The following is a 24,910-nucleotide window of genomic DNA, read 5'->3' as shown; positions in this document are numbered from 1 at the left end:
TTCTGAGGTGCTTGGGGAGCCCACCTGTGGGGAAAGCTGCCTCTTTATCCCTATTGAATAGGATTGTGAACGTGTTTGTGTGCGCGCCTGAGCACAGAAGATCAAAATAAGAGGTGCACATTTATATATGTGACATTCCTCTTAATGCTCAGGCCAACATTAAATAGGTTTATTAACTGTATCTAGAATAAGAATCACATTTCCTAATGTTTTTCTCGGTGTGTTGGCCCCAGTGCACTCCCTGGGCACAGATGAATACTTCAGGTCAAAGAATATTAATGATTATTGAGACATTGCTTAGATAGAATCCATCAGATCTGTTCATAAATACTTCTCAGTTCATTTTCATATTTCTTGATAATAAAGATTTTAAGGTTGGATTGAGAATTAGTTGAAAAAAACTGTTTTAAGCGAAAATGAATATAGCATGAGATAATTTGAGTTGTGTTTTTTGTTTTTGTTTTTTTTTAATGAGATCTCACATATCCCAGGCTAGCCTTGAATGACCTTGAGTGGTTTGTCTTCTTTCCTCTGCCTCCTGAGTGCTGATGAGGTGCTGGAGTTAGAGCCTTCATACAGGCAAGGCAAGCGCTCTACTAGCTGAGCTGCGTGCCCAGGCCCAAGAGGGTCCAGTTCACATGCATCTTTATAAGAGAATTGTGTAATGCTTCCTGTTAGCATTTGAATGTGTTTTTTAAGACAGGCACTACCCTAAACTTCTCTGTAGGCTGAAAACTGAATTGAACTTAGTTTTCTATGATTATCATCAAGTGGTGGCCTGATTTGTACTTTTTAGCATCTTCCCTCCCTGCCTTACCCCCTTAGAACGTTGGTTAATTGACCCCCTGTTGCTGAATCAGTGTCACCTATTGCAGGACATGTGAAAAAGCTGCATAAGTTACAAATGCTTCCTATGTCTTGGAGGCAGCCAGTTGCTCTCTTTCCAGGTGCCCTATCCTGTTCCATGGCAAACTGTCAGTATGGCTGTGATGTTGTCAAGGGACAAGTCCGGTGCCAGTGTCCTTCCCCTGGCCTGCAGCTGGCTCCTGATGGAAGAACCTGTGTGGGTGAGTTCCTTCACTAAACGTCTACAGTAGATGTGGTGGGCTTGAGGAAGACAGTGGGAGGCATAAAGAAAAAGGTAGCTCCTTAGTCAGGTATGTGGCTACCTGCGAGGAGATACCAGCTACTTCAGAAGAGGATTTCCGTAAATGAACCAACACGGTTTTTGAAACTTTTGGGACAGGAGAAAGCATCAGACAGAGGGAACCACATGTGCAGGACCAGGGATGTACAACAGAGCACTGTGTTCAGGCAAACTGGATCTCAGTTTCTGTAATCTGTTCAGCAGTGGAGCAGAACTCATCCCATGTGCTGTACCATAGGGCTTAGCGTTTTCCTAGAACATCGAGATGGCATGTACAGATTATGACAGAGTTCAGACCTTCTAAACCTGGCTGAGCTGCAGACTAGCTAGCTATGAAACCTTAGTTAGGAAAAGAACTTCTATTGGTTGAGCTTGGGCCTCCCTTTCTTTAAAATGGAAACAATACTACATAGAACCATTGCAAGTGTTGAATGAGATCATGTCTTCAGAGAGCTCAGTCACAGTCCCCAGCATGGGGCAAGCCTTGCTTGGAGCTATTCACTAATTAAGACCCATTTACTAAGTTGCTGCTCTATTCAAGACACTGCGCGCTAAGCGCTGGGTGTGTAGCAATGGACAAAGAACGTGAGGTTTTGGTCCTTAAGAAGTTAATCTTCTGCTAGGGAAGACAGAAAATAAATAGTATCCAGTAAAATTACTGACCATGCTGAATGTTAGCAAAAGGTAGTAAGAGAAACAAAACTAGAAAGGGACCGTCATAGAAAATCATCATTAGGGTATTTCTAAAGTTAGACCTGGGCCATTAGCTGTTTAAAGAACCTGCCAAGGAGCTGGCCAGGCAAACAGCTAAGAGCACTGGCTACTGGTCCACATTTCCCATCATTCACAGAGCAGCGCACAGCCATCTGTAACTCCAGTCCCAGGGGATCTAGCCACCTCTGGCCTCCTCCTCAGGCACCAGGCATGCACATGGTGTGCATATCTACATGCAGTCAAAACAGTCATGCATAGAGAATAAAATTTAGAATAAATTTAAAGAACCTGCCAAGACTGATTTGGAGGAGATAAGACTGGCAGCAAACAACCCAGCTTCACGACTACTTGTCTCAGTGGAAAGCAGGAGGCGGTGGGTAGGAATGAGGTGATGGTGTGTGTGTGTGTGGTGGGGTGCTAGACAACAAATGACAGGACTTGGTGGTGGTTTAGGAGTTGTTGGGGGGGAAAGTTCAGCTCACTAAGTAGGCAGTGTGGTGTCCCCCGACGCTGACTGTGAGAAAAGAAGAGCTCGAGTTGAAACCTGGAACTGCAGGATTTCTTGTTTTCAATGTATAATTTGTCGCAGGGGTAGCCAGGGGGATATGAGCTCCCATCTTGGCTCTACCTAAGTGCGATTAACTTATATTTCTAGACATTGATGAGTGTGCTACTGGAAGAGTCTCCTGCCCTCGATTCAGGCAATGTGTCAACACATTCGGGAGTTACATCTGCAAGTGCCATACTGGTTTCGACCTCATGTACATTGGAGGCAAATATCAATGTCATGGTAATGGAAGTGTCCCATCCCTGTGTATTCTGTCTTCCTCCAGCACTGAGAAGTCTCCAGCTGTCAGGGACAGGGGAGGGGACAGGCATTAAATGAACAGTAACTACTGAATCCACTAGGTTCACTGTATTCTTTCTGATCGCTGCTGTTTCATGTGGAACTCAGCAAACTGGTGTGTGTTTCACGTCATCATATGCCCCTCCACTTGGCTTTTTTTTTTTTTTTTTTTTTTTTTTTTTTGCCCCTGATGCAGACATTGACGAGTGCTCCCTTGGGCAGCATCAGTGCAGCAGCTCTGCTCGATGTTACAACGTGCACGGGTCCTACAAGTGCAAATGCAAAGATGGATACGAGGGTGACGGACTGAACTGTGTGTGTGAGTAACACCGCCCCCCCCCGCCCCCAGATCTCACTTCTTTAGGAAATATGGGTTGCATAAAGGCTGTTGCTGAGGCAGATAAGGAACGCAATTGGTTATTGAAGAAATGACTTTTCATATCTACTAAGGTCAACCTGATCCTCTATAAATAGTAAAATCACTTGTTGGATAACTTTTAAAAAAACTGTTTAAATAAGATTCACTAGTGCATTCTAATACTAAAAGCCTTAGTATTTCTTGAGTAAAGTCTAGGAATTGCTTCATTTCAGGTAGACAAAAAAGGGTGGAGTCCTTCCTGAGAATCCAAATTTGTTGAATCTGAAATAAACATCCATTGTTAGCACAGCATTATGTTAACTGGGATACAATCTACATATTTGCTTTCTTGTTGGTGCCTCTTAACTCTACTGCTGAAAGTAATTCCAATGTCAATTTTCTTTACATTTAAAACTGCTTTGCTTTTAAATTTTCTTAAGTTATCTTTGGAGTAGTGAGTTACCAGATAAACAAGAAAAGTGCATGTTTTTGAAGATGAAAGTTTGACAAACCAAAGGCCATAATTTACCACACATTTCATGTAACACTAGATAATTAAAAAAAAAAATTCCTGGGTAAAATATTTACTGAAAAACCACAGGGCATAAAATCCTGTGGATTAAAGGGCTTTTGAAGTGTTGTGAAGTCATTCCTGCTCTGAAATATATCATTCCAGGCAGATTAAATATTGATTTTTTTTTGGTGAAGATTATCAATGGGAAATATCCCACAGATGATTTATTAACTTCAGAACATGCCTTTTTAGAAAAACAAATGTAAATTAGCAAATGTGAAGAAAAGCCAGCAATAAAACCAGTTGTTTACATAAGTTAAAGACATCTAAAGTACAGGTGATGAAAGGGTCTGCCTGGTCTGCAGGGTTCCAAGCCCAGCTTCATGGCACATGCGCAGGAGGGGAGCACAGCACTGAGTGCGTTTCCCCCAGAATGCAATATTCCCGTATTTTGGAAAACTACTGATTTCTGTTGCTACTGCTTTATACATTTTGAAGACATTTTTGTGCTTCAAATAATACATATTCATTATAGAAACACCAATGTATTTTTGCATATACACACATTTGTTATTCAGGAAGTGGTGTCACTTCTTCTAAACGAGAATATTGTAAACGTGAAAAATAAGACTTAGTTAGCATGAGGTGTTTCTGTGCATGTATTTTGTCTGCAGTTCCCTGTTGCACATTTAGACATATTTTCATGCTACGTTAAACTTTTGGATTTTTTTTTTTCAGACATCCCTAAAGTCATGATTGAACCTTCAGGCCCAGTTCATGTGCCAGAGAGAAATGGTACAGTCTCAAAGGGAGATGGAAGACATGCCAATAGGATTCCTGACGCTGGAAGTACCAGGTGGCCCCTGAAGACACCATATATTCCCCCTGTGATTACCAACAGGCCCACTTCCAAGCCAACAACAAGACCCACACCAAATCCAACAACACAGCCTACCCCCCCACCCCCGCCACCCCTCCCAACGGAGCTCAGAACAACTCCACTTCCACCAACCCCAGAGAGGCCACCCACTGGACCGACAACTATGGCACCTGTTGCCAGTACATCTACACGAGGATTTACGGTTGACAACAGGATACAGACAGATCCTCAGAAACCCAGAGGAGATGTGTTCAGTAGGTCACATGAATTATTATCATTTTAAAGGTTTATTTATTATATTTTATGTGGATTACTGTCTTGCCTTTGTGTATGTAGTGTGTATGAAATTCATGCCAGGTGTTCACTTAGGGAAGAGGGCTAGGATTCCCCAGAACTGGAATAGCAGTTGGTTGTGAGTCACCATGTGTGTGCTGGGAATCAAACCTGGGTCCTTTGCAAGGGGGACAACTGCTACTAGCCACTGAAGCATCTCTCCAGCCTCAAGTGTTATCTTTTAATAGACCCATTAAGATGTTTTTTCCCATGATGGAGCCATTGTATGCTAGTTAAATTAAATGCCACTATAACTTTTTAATGAGGTAAATAGAATACTGATGTTTGGTGTGTGTGTGTGTGTACATGTGTGTGCAGGTGTGTATATACTTGAATGTATGTGCATATGGAAACCATGGGACAACTTTGAGTTTTATTTCTCAGGAGCAGTCAACTCTTTTTTTGTCTTTTGAGGCCACGTCTCTCATTGGTCTGGAATTGCCCAGTAGACTAGGCTGGCTAACTAGTGAGATACAGGGGTGCATCTCTGTTACACATAGTTACATGTGTACATCCACAGGCCTAGCTCCGTATGTTTAACCTGGGCCCAGGGGATGAACACAGACACTGTGCTGACTGCACCATCTCCCCAGCCCCCATAATGATTGTACTTCTTCGTAAGAGAAGACATAAGCTGTTTTTTACCTACATAAGATTATCAGGTTTGTTTTTGTTTAAAGGGAGATCTAGAGTCCGTCTGTTGTGGTTGTGCATGTTTTAGGCAACTTACATACAGCTTGGGAGAATTATATGGTAGCTCTCAAAATATATATTTCATATAAGCATAATCTGTTGTTTAAATTGAATTTTGTAATTTCTCTCTGTGTATTCTCTCTCTCTTCTTTGTATTTTCCTGTCTCTTAGTGATATAATGTGATTTTTACTCACGTCTCAACCATGTATGGTATGTACATTGTTTTGTGCCTTTACTGGTCATGACAAGTTGGCAACCCACAAATGGAGAGAACATCTTTTGGTCTCTCCCTTTTAATGTTTCTCTTCTTTTTTTTTTTTTTTTTTTTTTTTTTTTTTTTTTTGGCTGTATGTATGTATGTATGTATTTATTTATTTATTTTTCAAGACAGGGTTTCTCTTCTTAAAGAGCCCTTCTAAGTGTTCTTTCTTCATACACATAGATACACATAAAGGAATTAAAAATAGTCTTGAAGTTTGCCCGTAGCACCTAGGTGTAAGACTGGGGGTGCATAGCTCCAGAGCTTCTCCAGGCCCTTGCTGTGAGAGGTTGCTATCCTAAGGACATACCCTGGGAGATCACCTTGATCCTGTGCCAAGGCTATCACATGCCACAGATCGCCTCACCGCTCGGACACACTGCCAGGAACTAAAGTTAATGCTCCCTTCATCTTCAGCAATAGCTACTCATACATTTGGAGCATAGGAGAAGATTCTGGAGTCTTCTTAACTTGGTTCCTTGTGGTTATAGCATATATTTTGAAAAGTAAAAGGCTACCAAGCCTTTTATGCAGAGAAAAAAAAAACCCATTATTTATTCTCTGTGAAAATAAAAAGGAACCTTAGCACATTTTTAGTTGAACTATTTTTTTTTTATTTTAAAAATGATTATATCTAAGGTGTGTCACTCTTATTTCTCCTGGTTTATAGATCCAAAATCTACCATATATCCACACTCTAAATGACTGTGAAATACAATATTTTTCAGATTTTTTAGAAACATAATGAGACACCAATCCTATGTATTCCACAGTGAAGGACTCTTTCTGAGGTAGTGTATTGATGCTAACACAAAGAGAAATGTCAGCCATTTCAAGCAGGGGCCTCAAAGCATGTGTCTGCTTCCTAGTGCCCCAAGTTAGTTATAATAAAATTTACTTTTTACTTTATGATTTTACTATGTGAAAGTTTGTCTGTTTAAAGGTTCGTAATCTTTTTAAACAATTTATGAAACAATTCCTTAACACAATGAGAGCTTGCAAAGTTCCATGACACCGACACTTTGTTCCTTTGCTATGCTGCAAGAGAAAGGGATACAGGATTGCAAACCTTTAAAGGTCAAATGAGGGCTTATTTGATAACTGCCATAGTCCCTGGTCATTTTAACTTGGGGCCTAGAAACACTCTAAAGCGGCATTACTTAAGTATCCAAGAGGCTTGCTCCTGTGTTGTGTGGCCTTATGAGGACTCTCGAGTCACCCCTGCTACATCCAGGGTTCCTTCCCACAACCCAGCTCATAACCGAGACACCCTATGTTTAACCGAAATCTATGAACTCTCCTATTGTCATTTTCTCAGGGGTGGTGGCACATGGTCACTGTTGTCAGATTCGCTTCCCATGTACTTCAAGAAAAACTTCAGAAAATCACTCAGCCCTTTCTTCAGACTAAGCAGTTTGAATTGTATTTCTTGTTGCAGCTCTGTCCCACTTCTTGATTCTAATAGCCTTCCAAAACGATGAGTTATTTCAGATCACAGTTTTATTCTCACCCTGGTGTAGGGTAACATGCCAGTGACAGCAAACATTCTCTAGAAAATTCTGCATCCAGTGTAAGTCTACGCCTGATGTTGAGATATAGTATAAATAGTCGAAAGGGGATAGGAAGGCGGCTGAAGCATCCGGGATGGGCTCCCGCCAGGACTCTTTCCACAATAAGCTTTGCCTCATACCTCTGCTGTCTCTGAGTTTGTGGCTTTGCTCAGTTACTAGTGGGTTGAAGGTCAGAGAGAATTCAAGTAAAATTTGTATGACTAATGAACCACTATGAAGTGGGAAAGGTTACCTATTTATTCACTATAACCATACTGGAGAGAATAAATATACTAAAGAGTCACATTTTATGTTGGATGTGAAATATTAAGCACCTGTTTCAAATTAAGAATAGTTTAAGGCAGTGATTCTCAATCTTCCTAATGCCATGACCTTTTAATACAATTCCTCATGTTGTGGTGACCCCTAATGGTAAAATTATTTCTGTTGCTTCTTCATAACTGTAATTTTGCTACTGTTATGAATTGTAATGTAAATATTTTTGGAGATAGAGGTTGTCAAGGGGGTCAAGACCCACAGGTTGGGAACCATACTCTAAGGGACTTAAGGATTTTTGGCTAATGGACTAGCAACCTACCCAGATACATTTTCAGAGCTAATGGTAGACCAGCTAATAATAGGCTGGTTTAAACTGTGCTAAGTCCCTGACAAAGCGTGCCATTGTTCTTCCTTTACTACTGGGAGGAAGCAGCACTTCTACAAGTGTGTTTCATTGGCCATTAGCTACCTGGAAGGTTATGCAAGTTCTGGGGTTAAACGCATTAAGAAATACCCAGTTTAGCCAAGCTAACTAGGTCTGCTAGCTAGTCTTTTCAGACTAGGAAAAGCCTAGTACAGTGTGTATCACCTTCAGATAGATTTATCTATGGGATTACTTAACTCATTGGATTAGAATTCTCTTCAACCAGTGTCTGGTTAGTTCTTGGCTGAACTAAGAAGCAAGGAGACCACTCACCGCAGTGACCAAGAGTCCTGACTGAGTAGCATGCATCGCATTCCAGGCTGAAACTAATAGGCCTGTTCTGAGGTAGTCCAGTGGAGAGAATCCTGCTCCCAGTAGGAAGAGAGGTACTGAGCAGACGAACAGAAAAGCAGCTTTACGTGGTGGTAAAGACTCCGCAGTCCACGGAGGCAGGTCAGAAACAGCTATGTAAGAGCAAAGAAAATAAAGGTGTTAGCAGAGGAAGTTGGCGGAGAATGCATCCTGATCTAGTGGTATAATAAATGAAAAATAAAAAACCATTCTCATAAAAAATTACTTGGAAAATTCCATATTTGAAATATGTTAACTGAAAAATTAAATACAAAGCTATATGTACCATTTTACCCCCACTGAAATGCAAAATACGTGACTCCATATGTTTGGATGTATATGAAAGTCTGAAAGAAAAAATTCCAATGGAATAACCATGGATTATGTGCTGTGAGTGATTTTCATTGCCTTCTTGTTACCCCCATGTGGTAATTTTTAAACTCTTCTTTGTCATCATTGAGAAAACAGTGATTTGCTGTGACAGTGACTCTGTAGCAGAGGGTCGTTGTAAGAGGGTCCCACTTTTCCCACAGAAGGTTAATAACAGGCTTGTACGTTTTGAGAAAGTACCCCAGGGAGTTCTGGTTCTTACCCACTCCAGTCTCATTAGAAACATTTCTATTTCTAAAAAATCCATTCTAGGTTTTATTAACTTCTAACTGTTCTAACATTTCCTTAGAATAGGATGTGCCATAACTGTGCCAAAAGACTCAGATTACTACAAGGAATATAGTATCACTTGAACCAGCAGACATATTTTTTTCCCCAAAAAAGTGTTTTCAGAATCCAGATTGAACTAGAATGAACCAGGATGCTCATTTAAGGCTCCTCTTCTCTGGAGTTCACTCATGCAGACTGTCTAGGGTCATCAGATCAGGGTGTGTACAGATTATTAAGATGAAGACGTGCACTGATTCAGCTGGGCCGGATAGGATCTCAGGCTGTACTTTTAGCTCACTCACAGCTATGCTGCTGACAAATGAGGGCCAGAGTGTGCAGCAGGGTTCTCTAAGTTCCAGTGACAGCCCCTAGTCATCAGAACTGTGTCTTGCATAGAAACAGAGTTAGCCAAATACAGGTTGTTTAATATACAATAATTGCCTAACAGAAATTTACCATCTGTACCACAAGAAACAAAAGAGAAGGCATTATCAACTCAGGATTCTAGAATATAATATAGTTGATCTCTGCCACCTTCTTTTGTACGCGGCCATATCTGAGAACCAGCCGTTTTGCCACTGCTGTTATAGAACACGAGACTGGGTTGAAGGCCCCGGTATCACACAGTAAAAGGAAAATTGCTGCTCTGTACCGTGCTGTCCTCGGGGTTTGCTTTCCTAGTATTTCTCTTCTGTAGATTTTCCTAGTCTGTAGATCTCAACATTTTTAGCCATGGACATATTTTATTCTCTTTTCTAATTCTGGGTGGTTGATGAGTAGATGATTGTTTCAGCTGAGGGGTGAAAAGGTTCTCTGACAAATTTGTTCTCAAGTAAACAGTAAGGCCCACAGAGACCTCAGGACTGCGCTGACATCTCCCCGAAGATGAAATCCCTGCCAGAGCTGTGGAGAAGCGAGTTGCTGCTGCTCCCAGGTCAGGGGCTGGTGCTATGGATTCTGAGAGTTTTTAAGATTTTTTTGATTTGTATTTTAATGGGGTTCTGTGGTGACTGGTGAAGAAAATAAGTGGTTCTTTTCAGAAAGTATAAATTGAGTTCTTAGTGAACATGCCCTAAGCCAGCGATCAGAAGTTTATAAAGTCCTGTGCACATTTGCCTATAGAGGTATAATTAAAAGGATGGTATTTGGGGCACATTGACAAGTTCTTCCATCTATGTTTTCTCGTTGAAATGTTGAGGCAGTTGCAGTGTGCACCTCGCTGGGCAACTGCGTGGGTTAGATGGGTTTCCATGTAAAACACTTACCACAGGGTTTGCTGCATAAGAACATCAGCGGAATTCATCTGTGTGGTAATAACAGCCTTCGCTAATTAATTCATAAGAGAAGCCGTGTATTCTAGTGAGGACTATTTTTTTTTTTTTGATGCTTATTATGTTTCGCTACAGTTTTAATGCTATTTTTGGCTAATGCTCTCTTTTCATAGCAAATTGATTTGATTTACAAGTGTGAGCAGAGAAAATGAAAATAGAAATGAGCTACTTTGCATATACTTTGTTTATTGCCGAATAACTGGAACCTCATGCTTAAATCAGGTATTCATGGCACATGTAAAGCTAAGAGGGTGTTAAATTGAGACAACGACACCCTAGCGTCTTCACTGGGAACATAGCGACCATTGTCTCCAGAGATTGAGTCCACGCAGATGGCAAGCGCACATGGCAGTGTCTGATGAACAGCAGACACCAAAGCTCCCCTTGCTAGTTTGATGGATGGTTTGGATGAGTGGGCTACACCTTCCTGTACAGTAGGCAGGCCCTGTACTCTGGTGTGCTGTGCTCAGTTCAAGTAGCCCTTGTGGGGCATTTACTTAACACCCGTGTGGAGGTGTGTGCACTGGCCTGGAGGAGCCTAGCCCTTGTGGTTTGCTTTGGCTCGGAAGAGGGCAGGAGAGCCAAGCCTGTCGGCTATTCTCTTGGTTCTTAAAACCATGCTTAGTGAAGAACCGTGACTTAGAGTCTCAGTCCTCTTAGGAGTTCCCTGGGTACCTCCTGAACCTGAGTTGCTTTATAAAAGGCACACACAGTGTGAAGCGGAGAAGGGGTCCGCCCGCACCCTCACAGGCCCATTACTGAACAGCTGGGCCTGCGTTCGCCTTTCACCAGGGAATTAATTTTTCCCAGTTCTGTTCAGTGCTCTCAGGCTCTGTCTTCTGACATCTGTAGCTCCTCCCTAGGGTATAAAGTATTGGCAAGCAAGGTCTTATTGCTGTAGGGCTCAGCGACCCTTTTCTTGTTTCTAGTAACCAACATTTGGCTAAGATATTTCTTGAATGAGGGCAAGGAAATTGCAGAAACTTATTCCTGGTCTTTTTATCGGCTTCTCTCTGCTGAGTGCGTTCTGCATCTGGAGTGGGAGCTGGAGGGAGAGGAAAGGCTACTGCTGCATAAGGTCCTTATCATCCACCTCCATCCTCCAGTCTGTAGCCTCTGAAAATAGCTGCTTTTCCTCCCTGTAAGACACTAAAAAAGAAGAGAATAGATAATCTGTACCTTTCTCTTCAGTGAAGGGAAACCTTAACACAGAAAGAACTCAAGACAGTGTTGTCTGTGATTTTCAGTCCAAGGTCCTGCAAACCACCTTGAAGGGAACCTGAAGCTGCAAACCTGCCATTGAGAACTAGTGCTTGCAGCTTTGCAAGCAGCTTGGCAGTGGGAGGTATGCGGGGTAGTATTTACAGTTTCCTCTCTGTGTTTACTGCTAAGGTTTTCCTGGGTAAAAACTGCAGCCGACTCTTTGAGAAATCTTATTTATGAATGTAGACTATCTGTTAATATCATCACATCTCTGGAGAGACTGCACTTCATAGGATTCCCTTGGACGAACAGCGGGTTTTGCAAGCAGGACTGCTTCTTCCCATAGCTGCTCCCACCATGGGTACCAGGACTGACTCTGTGGCCATTAGGAGACAGTCCTGTGCCCTCAGCCTACCTCACTCATACTTCCACCCCACGGCCTCCATCTTTGGGGCTAGTCCCCCCTGTGTCTTACAGTCTCTCTCTATGGGGTTAATACTTTCAATATCCCATGATCTCTTTGGGGGTTAATACCCTCTGTTTCCCACAGTTGTTATCTGGTGGTATTAGTGCCCTCTGAATCTCAGTCTCCACCTTTGAGGGTCACTACCTTCTTTCTTTTAGTTACACAGGTGGTTTTTAGAAGCAACAAGCAAGATCTCGTTTGTTTTGGAGACAGGGCCTCACTATGTAATCTTGGATGGCCTGCAACTCGCTATTCAAGTCACAGTGGGAGCAGAACTCATAGGCAGCCGCTTGCCTCTGCGTCCCGAGTGCTGGGATTAAAGCCAGGCTCTACCATACCAAAAGAATGTTTTTGTTGGTGCAGTATCAAGTAATGTCAGGAAAACGCTGGAGAATGTTTTTAAGTGTGTGAACATTCTTTTTATTAATTGTAGTAATAAATGCTTTCGGCTCTCACCTTCTTCCTTGCCATTCTCCAAGCAGCAGCAGGATGATACTTGGTAACTTCACCATGCAGACCTTCCCTTGCCACTGCTGTAAAACCCTTTAGAGCATCCAATTTCTGCCAAGATAGAATCCAAGATTTTAACAGGGATTCAAACAGCCATTCTGCAGCCCCAGCTTCATTTGGAGCCTTTCTCTGCCTGCGCTCTGCCTCTCCCCGAAGCTCTCCAGAGGACTGCTGCTACCCCCTTTTATTCTCCAGGGCCATCGATGGCAGCAACTCATCTCCAGATCTTAGTTCAAACATCCCTCCTCAGAGAGTTTCAGCATCTCCTCTTCCTGGGGAAGCTTTGCCAGGCTTCGCTTGTCACACCGACACTTAAGCAATATCGTCTACTTTTCCATCAAAGCCCCCATTATGTCCATCTTCCTCCCGAGACTATAGGGCAAAAGAAGACAGGAGGAAAGCATGTTCCTTGCTTTACGGGTGCTTAGCCCAGCCTTATACCCCACTGGTGCTCTGTATTTTGACTGGTTACCCAGTGAATGGAGGACACTGAAGGAGAGAAAATGGAGGGGCAGGAACATTGTTAGCATCTTTTATTGTTTTTTAATCTTTATAATTACACCATTCTAATTCTAAGAAAGTCTCAGCTATGTTTCTGTTTATTGTGTATCTCAGGTGAATACTAAGCAAGATATCAAGCAAGGAAGAGTAGTGAAATTGCATGCGTCCATTGCTGCTAGTCTGTTTTCAGATGTTTTAATTATTATTTTCTGCATCAATTAAAATCACTCCCTTGAATGAAAAAAAGTATTTGAATTTCACAGACATTTAAGTTTTACAACCTTGCTTCCATCAGATATCAAAAGTATTCAAAGTTCTCTGAGCAGCCAAGGTACAAACATCAGATATGTCACTGCTGTGTAGCTAGATACATCCTTACAGAGACTTCCTTGTATAGATTATTAGGATTTTTTATATTTAAATGTTTTAACAGCCCCAAAAATATAGAATACAAGAGACTAAATGAATCAGCAAATTAAAAAATCACTATAATTTCTTACATTCAGACTACCACATTATTAATGTGTTTCTTATGACTTGTTTTTCTAGTCTTAAAAAATACATTGTTGAAACCTACTCAAATTTCTATACTTATTTACAGTTGGTTTTCTCACATCCTATCCCATATGCCAGGTACAGTACTGGACCTTTGCAGACACTAACCTGTGATGTTCCTAGTAAGTCACACTGATGTGGTGAGAAACACCAGTAACCTGGCAAGGGTCACAGTAGTGCCAACAACACTGCAAGCATAGATGGGTGCTGAGGACGTCACACCAGTAAAGGTGTAAACACCATCACCCACTGTTAATTAAATAATTCCTAGAATTGTCTGAAATCGTAGTGAGCCATCTGAGGCTTTGTGGGTGGATGGATGACGGATTTGGGGATATCTCTTTTCCAAACGCCCCATCTTCTCCTTTCTCTTTGTCCACACCCTCTGGTGCTCTCCACCACTCTGTGCCCAAGGTGCCATCTTTATCACCCCAGATTTGTGCTTTTTGCTTGGAAAGTTCTGCCTCTTTCCCTTTCAGTTTAAATTGCTCTTTTAAGAGAAAACCTCCTGGTCTTCTTTGATCAAACAGCCTCACATTTCAGAACACCCGGACATATCAAAAAAACAAATGCCAATGGGCGGTCCTTCACCGCGGCGGCTTGAGGCCGGGGAGGGGCAGGGTGGCTATCGTAATGCCATCAGACTCTACACCTTGGGAGTTGAGCCTTTCCGTTTTAAAGTCATTTATGCTACTGAAGAGTAGAACAGAAGCACAGTTGTGCCCTAATGTTTTTACAACTTATGTCCTGAGAAATGAAGCTGATTTGCCTACAACATTGTACTCCTAACAAATAAGAAAGGTGTTCTCTAAGAGTCTGAAAGTGAGGAAAGGAGAGCTGTCATTGGGTGTAATTGCTGTCAGTCATTCAGCAGCTCCAGGGACCAGAAGGTCTCATCTGTCTTCTGCCTTAGCTTGGATTGTGTCATCCCTGTCGTTTGTGGGGGCGAGGGGGGCAGTGTGTGTGTGTGTGTGTGTGTGTGTGTGTGTGTGTGTGCGCGCGCGCGCGCTGTGAAAGAGGACGGCGCTTCCCTGTTTTGACTTTTGAAACAAAAGCACAGGAACAATCCAGAGGTCGTAGGCTAAGAGCAGTTGCAAATAGTACACGCTTGTCACTTTTAAAAGTCCTTGTTGACAGTAACACAACTAGAGAAAATGAGCCTTCTGGGTGTCATCAGTTTTGTGGTAGTCTATGTCTTTTATGCCCTGCCTTATGAAAATAAAGTATTAATTGCATTTCTGGCAAGGAGAAGGGAGTACCCCCTGGCCTCTGGTCAGGAAGTCCCTTAACCACTAACCAAGTTTCCCACAGTTTTTTCCTATTCTCTGACCCTGCTACTCTTCATGGCATCTTCAGGCATTGCCACCCCTTTCTACCCTTTTTCAAAGCTTACAGTGCCCATTTATCCCCATGTTTGATGTCAGTGTCTTCCATTAGAATCCAAGCTCCCTGTGATCTGCATCCTTGTTGATCTTATTCGCGCTCCACGTACTGTCTCTTCAGTGCCCACTGTGAGGGTTGGCAGTGGGTTGGAAATCAAATATACATCGCGTGGATGCATAAATAAGGGCTTAAGTGAGTCAGTTCTCTTGAAGTGTGAGCTTAAGCTCTGACCCACTTGTGACATCCCATGAAGGGTGTTGACAAAAAACATGGGTTTCTGACAGGATCTTTGCATTCACTCAGTGATCGCAGAGTGCCTGTCACCAGGTCAAGCTCTGGAAACACCCCGTGAGTAGGGTGTGATTGATGAGTGAGGACCTCAGAGACTAGTACACACACACACACACACACACACACACACACACACACACACACACGGTGTGTGTGTGTGTGTGTGTAAATAACTGCAGCTCCTTATAAAGGCAGACAAAAGAGATACGCAAACAGGACTATGGGTGAACAGTGGGGAAAGATTTAATTCCGGCAGGAGTATGCCAATTTTCAGAGCTTTCTCTGATGTTTATGCTGGGCCTGAAATGAAGAGTGGATGTTTGTTCAGGTTAATTAGTAGGAAAAAGAGCATCAGTGTCAGGGATGTGGGAATGAATGGCATGCTTGGGCAAGGCTGTGGACTTTGTCGGGCGGATGGCTCACGCTCACCAGGAAACCTCCTGTATTCCACCTTACAGGAGGAGGTGGGGGACCTGCTTAGATAAGGAATGCTGTGGTAACAGGTGTGTACTGTCTACACTGCTGTTCAAAGTTCTTTTGAGGGAAATAGGTTCTGTGAGTAAGAACCAAACCATTCACTGATGCATCAGTCACAGAGATGAAGTTTGTAAATTTTTTTTCTAGAAATTAGTTGTTTAATAGTATGTTTTCCTCTCTCTCTCTCTCTCTCTCTCTCTCTCTCTCTCTCTCTCTCTCTCTCTCTCTCTCTTTCTCTGTGGTATATGTATCTGTTTAGGTGTGTGCATGTATGTGAGCACATGTGTATGTATGTACAGACCAGAGGTCAATATCAGGTGCCTTTCTTGTTACTTTCCACCTTGTTTTTATTTATTCATTCAGCCATTTTGAAGCTCAAAAGCAATTTTATTGGGGCTTAGAGGCACCAAGGGGGCAAGCTGTACATTTCCACAGCTGCTGGGAGGAGGGTGCTGGGAGAAGATAAAGTCATGCCTTTTAAGTCAGGAGCTTAGATTTGAAAAAGACAGAAAGAAGGCAAAGTCACACATTTGAGATAATGCTCAGAAAAACCAAACCAAAACAACAAAACCAAAACCAAACCAAACCAAACCAAACTTAGATTTGAAAAAGACAGAAAGAAGGCAAAGTCACACATTTGAGATAATGCTCAGAAAAACCAAACCAAAACAACAAAACCAAAACCAAACCAAACCAAACCAAAACAACAACAACAACAAAAAAACAAAAAACCAACCAAAATGGGTGGCTTTAGCAATGAAAATCTGCAAGCAACTGCCTTCCCTTTATTTTTTGAGTTAGGGTCTGTCAGCAGACTAGAAGCCTCTATTTGGCTAGGTGGACTAGCCAAACAGTGTAAAGGATCCTCCTTACTCTGCCCCATAACACTGGAGTTACAGGTGTGTTCTGTTGCACCAGCTGCAGATCCAAACTCTGCACTCACACACACACAGCAGGTACTTTACCAGCTGAGCTGTCTCCCCCTCCCGTTAACTTGCTCTTATTTAGAATTTTAGAAATTTTGAAAATTATGTTTTTTTTCTATATATCCAGATATATGTTAGAGGCCAATATCTGCACAGCAAGTTGTATTGCTCTTTGTGTAAAAGGAAGTGAAATCCATAAGCTTTCTCCTCATCCTTATTAAAGACGTGGTGATGATGCAAAGTCTCATAAATAAATGATAGGAAGATGATGGGTAGATAAATAGTTAGATGGCTGATAAGTAAACAAACAAACCATTAGCTTCTCTGTTGCAGTTCCACGGCAGCCCTCAAATGACCTGTTTGAAGTATTTGAAATTGAAAGAGGAATCAGCGCCGATGATGAAACTAACGACGACCCAGGTAGACGCTGTTACATTCCAATCTTGCCCCCATCTCAGGAAAGGAACTTTGAACTGTGCGGGTTTTCTTGTTTAAGCTGGGATGCAAAATAATGGGGTTTACCACTTACATTAGAGAACTTCTGTGATTTCTTCTCTCTTATTCTTTTTTTCAACTCCATTAAGTCACTTGAGGGAAAAGAATTACGAGTCATCATTTTCTTTTAGAACCGCATTAAAGCCATGTTTGAGCTGTGAGACGGAAGTCATATTTTGACAGTGGCACCCCGACAGGTTCATGAGTTGAGAGAACTCTTGGTTCTGTTTTTGCAGCTGAGCATCTGTTCCACTTGTGCTGGCCAAAGATGCATGTCATTTCCTCTTGAGCTCAGGGCAAGGTGCTCTGTTGGGATATTAAGTTTGGATAGGAGAAAACTGCAACCCTCTGCTCTGCAAGCCCTTGGCTACTGTTTGTGGACTTGTGGTCTTAGCTTTCGGGCCCTTCTTGCAGGTGTTCTCATACACAGCTGTAATTTTGACCATGGACTTTGTGGATGGATCAGAGAAAAGGACAGCGACTTACACTGGGAGCCTGTCAGGGACCCAGCAGGTAAAGTCACATGATCCAACGCCTTCTGGCAGTGTTTGGTCCTTCTGACCAGTAAGAAAAAATCGTCCCTATAATGTACATTTTACCTTCTTTAGGAGAGGAGATTTGCTAGCTGTCCATTAGACTCATATTATGGGATACATGTAGATAATCAGGAGGCCGGATGATTTACCTCAAAAAGCTTAGTAAATAAGCATTTAGCCTCACCCTGGCTTGATCATTCTCATGACACGTACTTGCAACACCCAGTTCCTCTGTATAGTGGCCTGTCCCCTGTGGTAACAGCATACTTTTGTCAGTTATGTTCTCTGACTTGTTACCAAAGATTTAGCTGCAGATGATGGAGACAGTTGACATTTACACAACACAGTGGCTCACTGGAAACAATTTAGTCTAAGTCAGATCCTAGAGGACAGAGGACCTGTTACCACTCTGCTTCCAGGAGACGCTTTTTTCCAAGCAGGACTTAGACATGGGCTCTTGAAAAATTAGTAGACTTGTAAATTGCACAGTGCTTGCTGATGTAAACGCTTAGTGGTTACTAAGCATTTTGCCTCATTTTGAGACATAAAGCTACACATTGGACTCCTCCTTCCCTCGGTAATCAACTGTCTTCTCAAGTGAAGCCACCTTAATGGGAGGGTGAGAAACCTAGTTTCTTTTTTTCCTTTTACCCTGAAGAATAAGACACAAGAGGTAGGAAGACAAAGTACTGCTCGGCTTGACGTCTGCCTGAAGCCAAGTTTTCCAATGCCATACTGTCTTTGGATGAAACATAGCAAAGCTACTTTGTGAGCACTTACAATCTAACATGGCAGTGGTGGGGCAGGTGAGTGGGGCATTGTGGCAAGAGGATCCAATGGATCGTAGTTGGCTTCCCAGGAATGCCAGCAGTGCTTATAGTGTCCTTCTGTAGTGTGCAGTCTCAGCGACAAGCCTTCAAGTGATTAGTCCAGACTACTTTCATTAGTGCTTCTAGAACTGAATTAAATATAACTGAAAGAATATTGAATTGAAATGGAAAGGTATTTAAGAATAAATGTTCAAGGTAAACTTAAAAAATATGAATATTAAATAAATTGATATGATGGGAGGCAGAGGCAAGTGGATCTCTGAGTTCAAGGCCTGCCTAGTCCAGAGAGCAAGTTCCAGAATAGCCAGGGCTATACAGAGAAACCAGTCTCAAAACACACACACACACACACACACACACACACACACACACACACAGAGAGAGAGAGAGAGAGAGAGAGAGGGAGAGAGAGAGAGAGAGAGAGAGAGAGAGAGAGAGAGAGAGAGAGAGAGATTTGTTATTAAAAACTATGCAGTATCTCCTACAGTTTAATTACACTCACATCTATGTGTTGAGTCACTCACACTTATGGAAGGTAACCACTGAGCACATTGTTATTATATCAAAAGCGTCTGTAGATAATAGGTACCTGGCAGATGTTAATATCTGCTGTAGAACCAGCACGGTCCTCACCTCACTAATTTTATTTAATCCTCATATGCATCCAGTGAATTGAGTGATATTGTCTTTATTTCACAAGAGAAGCGCTGGTTCCCTGAGAGGCCACAAAGCTAGAGTGAAGAGAAGAAGAAACTAGTACATTGTAGAGTCAGTTTAGTGGCATGCATGGGCCTGTACCTGGTGTAGCCTCTGAGTGGGACTGGTTCAGACTGCTGACCTGCAGTAGTTTGCAGCAGAAAGATCTTCTACAGGCATGGGTGATGAGATGGTCAGTAACGTCCATGGCCACAGGAAGAACTCTTTTGAGTAAGGTACACCTAAGGAGTAGTTCGTGCTAAGTTTAAAAGAGGTTATTAGTTTTGTCAAAACAGGCTGTTTGTAATAGTCCTTGCAAAACAAACTGAGTTGTTTTGTAGAACACTTTTTCAGAACCGTGTACTACTTTTCAACACCTTCCATTGTTAGCACATTTGTAGACATTTCGATCTGTGGGCAAATTCTTCTTATCCTCTAGTACAAGATGCATAAAATTTGAACGAGGGTGCGGGTGGGGAGCGCGTATTTTGAGTTGTCACTGAACTGTGTTAGAACAGAAAGTTATTGTGTATTGGAAGACCCATCATTCAAAAGGTTAGGTCAGTGGGCTGCACACAGGGATACACGCTCATGGCAAGTATATCTCAAGGTATGGAAACCAACCACAACTATGGAAAGATGTAAGCCAGCCCTTATATGAAGAACTTTAGACTTTAGTACACAGTGAAGTCATTATAGGTGAATCTTGGGACAGTTGTTTCAAAAAGATGGAATATATCTACAGAGATTGTCCTTTTCCAGAATGTCAAATACACTGTGGTGAAGTGGTTGATCTACTTCTGAGGAGTCTTTCTCATCTGGGACTTAGTTGTACATCATTCAGAAGGGAATGACCTGGATGAAGAGATGTGTCTTCTTTTACCTGTGAAAAGTGTGTGAAGGCCAGAATGTTTAACCTGCACAAGAAGCAATAGAATTGCACTACTTTGAAACAATTGACCCAAGGTTGACCAGTTGTTCTTTGTGACTCAGTAAGATTCATGGTAGAAAACAACATTGATGGGTTTTGGTTAGCACTCAAAAAGAACTTTCAATAGAACTACTAGAAAGAACAGGCTGGTGTGGAGGAGATGAGCCTCCTGCTGGAGATGTTTGGTGGGATGGCCTCTGGCAAGATGTTGTTAAAGGGCTAAAGCTTCACATGAGAGGGAATGACCTCTAACTTAGCGCTGAGCATCTGTATTCATGCGGAAAATATCCCAAGTAACACCAAGGCAATCAGCGAGCAAGTTTTCAGCACGGAGAAAAGGATGGAAAGGACCAAAAGATGGCGGAGAGTTGGAGGATGGTGCGAGTGCACAGCTCATGTCAATATGCCACTCAGAGTTGTTCCTCAGAGTATGCTGGGGAATTCTGACCACACACCTCTGACCTCTACACATGTGCTAAGGCATGTGAGCATCCCCACCCCTCCCACAATTAGCCACTCAGTCAATAAACAAAATTTTTAAAAAAATTAAGCCCAACTCAGAACATTTATATAGAGGAAGAACAGTAGCAACTTTTCTCATCCTTATCACAATTTTAGAGTTCTGAATACATGTAGAAAAGGGTTGTTTGAATCTGGGGTGCCTTGGTTTGTTAGGTGCTCTGTTTGCATGCAGTGTCTTGAAAAATGATATTAGCATGCATTCCACAGGTACTTAAGATAATCCCTGTTTTCTTAAACCGTGCAGGTTCACTGTAATAATCTTACCTTAGAAGCAGGCTTATAGACAGACATTTAACATACACATAAAATTTTTGGCCCAGTATTTTGGGAGTGTCAGTATGTGGGAGAAGGGAGCCAAGATAAGGAGGGAGGAAGCCAACACACAGTGTTTTTAGTGACTTGGGTACATGACTATTCTCTGGCAGTTTTTTGCTATATTTTTGGAACATCAGTCATTTAGCCAACAAATATCCTTATAGACCCACTCTATCCTAGGATGTTAATGGGGAGGTTTGAAGTGTGGATGGGGCTGGCTTTGGTTGTTTGCAGCCTGCAGGGAGCACTTAGCACAGAGCACAGGTACATCATAGCTACTCAGAAGTCCTTTGTTACCTAGGAGAACACCAGCGGGAACTTGGTAGAGAAAAACACACTTGAGTGAGAAGACACCCCAAGTCTCCTGCCATGTCTTGTATAAATGAAGAGTAAGGTGATGATAATGGTCATCTGTTTTTGAGCTGAAAAGGAAATGAGGTTTCTCCCACAGCAGAGACATGTGTTCAGCATTCCAGCCACATTCTTCCTGTGCACAAATCAGTGTCGAAACTCTGTGACAAAAACTGCCTGAAGGGATTGTCATCTGTACATGCACTCACTTTCAAAACACTCATAACTTTCTCTTGATCGGCAGCAGCCCCCGCCATACTGGTGCTTAGTCTTTTTTTTTTTTTTTTTAAATTCCACTTATTTAACAAAAGAGAGATGGGAAATCTATAGACACTGGGGTCTGAGGATGGCCAAGTGGACATGTCAAAAGTGGAGGCTTTTATTAAATGTTTATGTTACCTTAGATATAACAAGACAGACATTCAGACACATAGACAGACAAGCAGAGATACACACACACACACACACACACACACACACACACACACACACACGTCTTTTAAATTACTAGCCTCCAAATGAAACTGACACCCCAGGCATGTTCAGCGAGTTTCCTGTGTGTCTTCCTGCATGAGTTGTGGCCCTGTGTGAGAAGGACTGCAAACTACTTCTAGATCGTCCTTCTGCAGTTTAGGGTTGTGTTTATAAGTGGCGAGAGGAAAGAATAAGCAGATATAATGCAGCGTTGATTACTCTGTGTTTTATGGTCCAAAAGTTAGTTATTTACAAATAAGTTTTACCCAGGACATTTTGGGTCATTTCTACTAAACCAGTGCAGGATGTCTGACAGCACAGAATTGGTGAGGATTGGAAGGTAGTGAAGACATGTGCCTAGGGGCGTCTGGTCATACTCTGAGGAGACAGTGCTGGGTACTAGTCAGGAGATCATGGCATGTTGTCTTTATTCTCGCTGGGGCACAGTAGGTGGGTGTTATGTTGTAAACACCAAAGCATTCACAACAGGCATGGAAATAAGATCTGGGGTTTCTTATTAACAAATGTTGCTGTCTGAAGTTTATTAAAGACCTTGTGTCCATGCAGTTTGTGCTGGAAAGAGGCCCTGCTTTTCCCTTCCAGGTGGACAGTATCTCACAGTGTCTGCAGCCAAAGCCCCTGGGGGGAAAGCCGCTCGCTTGGTGCTCCCTCTCGGCCACCTCATGCATTCAGGGGACCTGTGCCTGTCCTTCAGGCACAAGGTGACTGGGCTGCACTCCGGCACACTGCAGGTGTTTGTGAGAAAATATGGTACCCACGGAGCAGCCCTGTGGGGAAGAAACGGTGGCCATGGCTGGAGGCAAACTCAGATCACCTTGCGAGGGGCTGACGTCAAGAGCGTAAGTAGATCCCCAAAGGGAGGCTGTGCATTCACAGGGGAGCCCCGAAGAGCCTCACTCTGTGAATTCAGCTCCACTGGCTTGTGGCTTTTTTTCTGGACACAAGGGCTCCAGCCGTCACCTCCTTCTGAAATTCTTTTCTGTGTCTTCACCCTTTTTTCATTGGAACCTTGAGCACCACACCCTCGCTCAATCATGATGACCAGTCGTTTTCAATGAGAGAAAATCAGCAATAGAAAATTTAAAAAAGAAAGAGTTGCTAGAAACATCCAGAATCTCCGGTGTAGTGACTAATGCTGTCTGCTTTTTCTTTACTTTCAATTCTGAAAGCTTCCAGCTTTTGCTAGGAGAACCTCTGTGGGGGCAGTTCTTTTTATTTTTAAGTTTTCCTTTGAAATTCCCTTTGGCCCAGAGATAAGAGTTAAGCAGCTCCAGGTTGGGAGCCCAGAAACAGGGTTGAGACGTGTTATTCAGGGTGGGTTATGGGGGAAACTTTGAGTAGGGAATGTAAATTGTTCTTAAATGTAAAATTTCATTTTAAATAATCAAGTCCTGGGTAGTGAGACTATGATATGACACATCCCACCAAAATAATGGGTAGATTTCAGAAAATGTCACCTTCCCATAGATGGTTATACAACTTTGCCTAGAAGACTCTACATCCATTCTTACAGAGTTTCTTGAGGCTACGTTAGAACCCCCATTACAGGGGGCGACTAGATTTTGTGTACCTCTTGCCTTTGTTTTCTTAATGTCTATATTGGAGAAGTAAAACAGGGAAATGCATGACTTCAAGTTGTGGTATTGAAAGGTTTGTCCCATTTTAAAGAAGCAGGGAAACCCTACAGAGGATAAAATGTGAGAGAGCAGACCCCCCCCCATCCCACCCCCACCGCCCACCCCGCTCAGAGGCTGGGGGTTACACAGCCAAAGCAGCAGTGTGCTTGGAGTATGGTGATACTTCTGTTCCACTGTGGGTGGTGAGGGGATGTTATCAAGAGAAAACCAAGACAGGCTTTAAGCCTGCATCTCAGAGCTCTTCAGCCCCTACGCTTTCAGCCTTATATTTCACTACACTCTTCTACCTTCCGATACTTGGTAATCTTTGACCACCGTCCACCTAGTAAGCATTCCTGCAGTCATCTAGTGTACAGTGAGAATGGCAACTGAAGAGGAACTGATCCTGGGTCCTTCGGTCTGGTGAACAGCTTGCTGATCGAAGCATGCATAGAAATACATGGGGCTTGGGACGATGCCAGCACCTGTGTTCTAGTGTTTTCTTTTGCCACGGAGTCTAATGCTTGGCGTTGGGGAAGGGATTCCTTATTACGCTCCACAAGCGAGCGCTGGGAAGGGTCAGAGGCTGGGAAGGGTCAGAGGAGCCTGACCAGTGTACGCTTTCTCTCCCTAGGTAATCTTCAAAGGTGAAAAAAGGCGTGGCCACACAGGGGAGATTGGATTGGATGATGTGAGCTTGAAAAGAGGCCACTGCTAAGAAGAACACTGCTGAGAAGGACACTCCAGAGCTGGCAGTGACCTTGCCCTTCTTCCTCTTTTTCCAGTCCTTGCCCTCTCATCTCCCTTGTATCAGGCCAGGGCAGGAGTGGGTCGGGGGAAGGCTGGCTGGCGACTGAGGTCTTGGTGGCCTGCTTCTGTGCATCCCAACAAACAGTGACACCCGCCTTGACATACAGCAGCATCTGGAGACACATCCAGGCCCTTCTGGGGTGGGGCTTTCTCCTTGTGTCTCCTTTAGGAAGGCCTTTGGCATGTGGGACGCGTGCCATCCTTCATCCTGGTGACAGAGTGGCCCTGATAGCCAGTTATGGGAGAAGTTTTCATTCTGTGCAAATGGCGTTCTGTCATCTGTCCAGTGTTGTGCCATGAGTAGTGTTGACTTTGCTTACAGTATGATGCACAGCGTGCTTGTGGGACTAGTTCATCCTTTTCACTTTCAGTTCGTTCTGGCCTGACCTCAACTCTGACTTTTACTGCCATACACTTTATAATGGGAAGGTATAGAATGTATTAAGATGCATTTATTCTTGTAAACTGTGTTTTTCTTTTAAAGACAGTCATGTAGGGCGGGCATGGAATTCCTTGTTAGTAGTACTGTGTTTGTGAAAATGTGCTGTTACTATAAGTATTTACATGTTCCTAATAGTCACAGACTCTAGTTGCAAGGTCAAAGGCAGCTTATGATCCCTTGAGTTAAAAAAAAAAAAAAATACATGGTGAAGTGTCACC

At 42.8% G+C, this 24,910-nt stretch overlaps 1 protein-coding gene across 3 annotated transcripts in view; it reads left to right on the top strand.

Annotated features, from left to right (window-relative positions):
• Npnt (nephronectin) overlaps window positions 1-24,687 on the top strand; it is a 62,285-nt gene extending 37,598 nt beyond the window's left edge. For all 3 annotated transcript variants that reach the window (XM_051165512.1, XM_051165513.1, XM_051165514.1), the window contains 8 exons: window positions 948-1,067; window positions 2,517-2,651; window positions 2,905-3,027; window positions 4,319-4,714; window positions 16,987-17,073; window positions 17,563-17,661; window positions 22,407-22,663; window positions 24,075-24,687. In XM_051165512.1, the coding sequence (XP_051021469.1) occupies window positions 948-1,067; window positions 2,517-2,651; window positions 2,905-3,027; window positions 4,319-4,714; window positions 16,987-17,073; window positions 17,563-17,661; window positions 22,407-22,663; window positions 24,075-24,158 (1,301 nt within the window). In that variant the 3' untranslated portion in view covers window positions 24,159-24,687. The remainder of the gene's footprint in view (window positions 1-947; window positions 1,068-2,516; window positions 2,652-2,904; window positions 3,028-4,318; window positions 4,715-16,986; window positions 17,074-17,562; window positions 17,662-22,406; window positions 22,664-24,074) is intronic.
• The last annotated feature ends 223 nt before the right edge of the window (window positions 24,688-24,910 follow it).

Source organism: Acomys russatus, chromosome 23 (assembly GCF_903995435.1).
Source record: "Acomys russatus chromosome 23, mAcoRus1.1, whole genome shotgun sequence".
In the NCBI taxonomy this organism is placed as follows: Eukaryota; Metazoa; Chordata; class Mammalia; order Rodentia; family Muridae; genus Acomys; species Acomys russatus.
The sequence above is the reverse complement of the archived record's forward strand: the minus strand, read 5'-3'. Positions and strand labels throughout refer to the sequence as shown.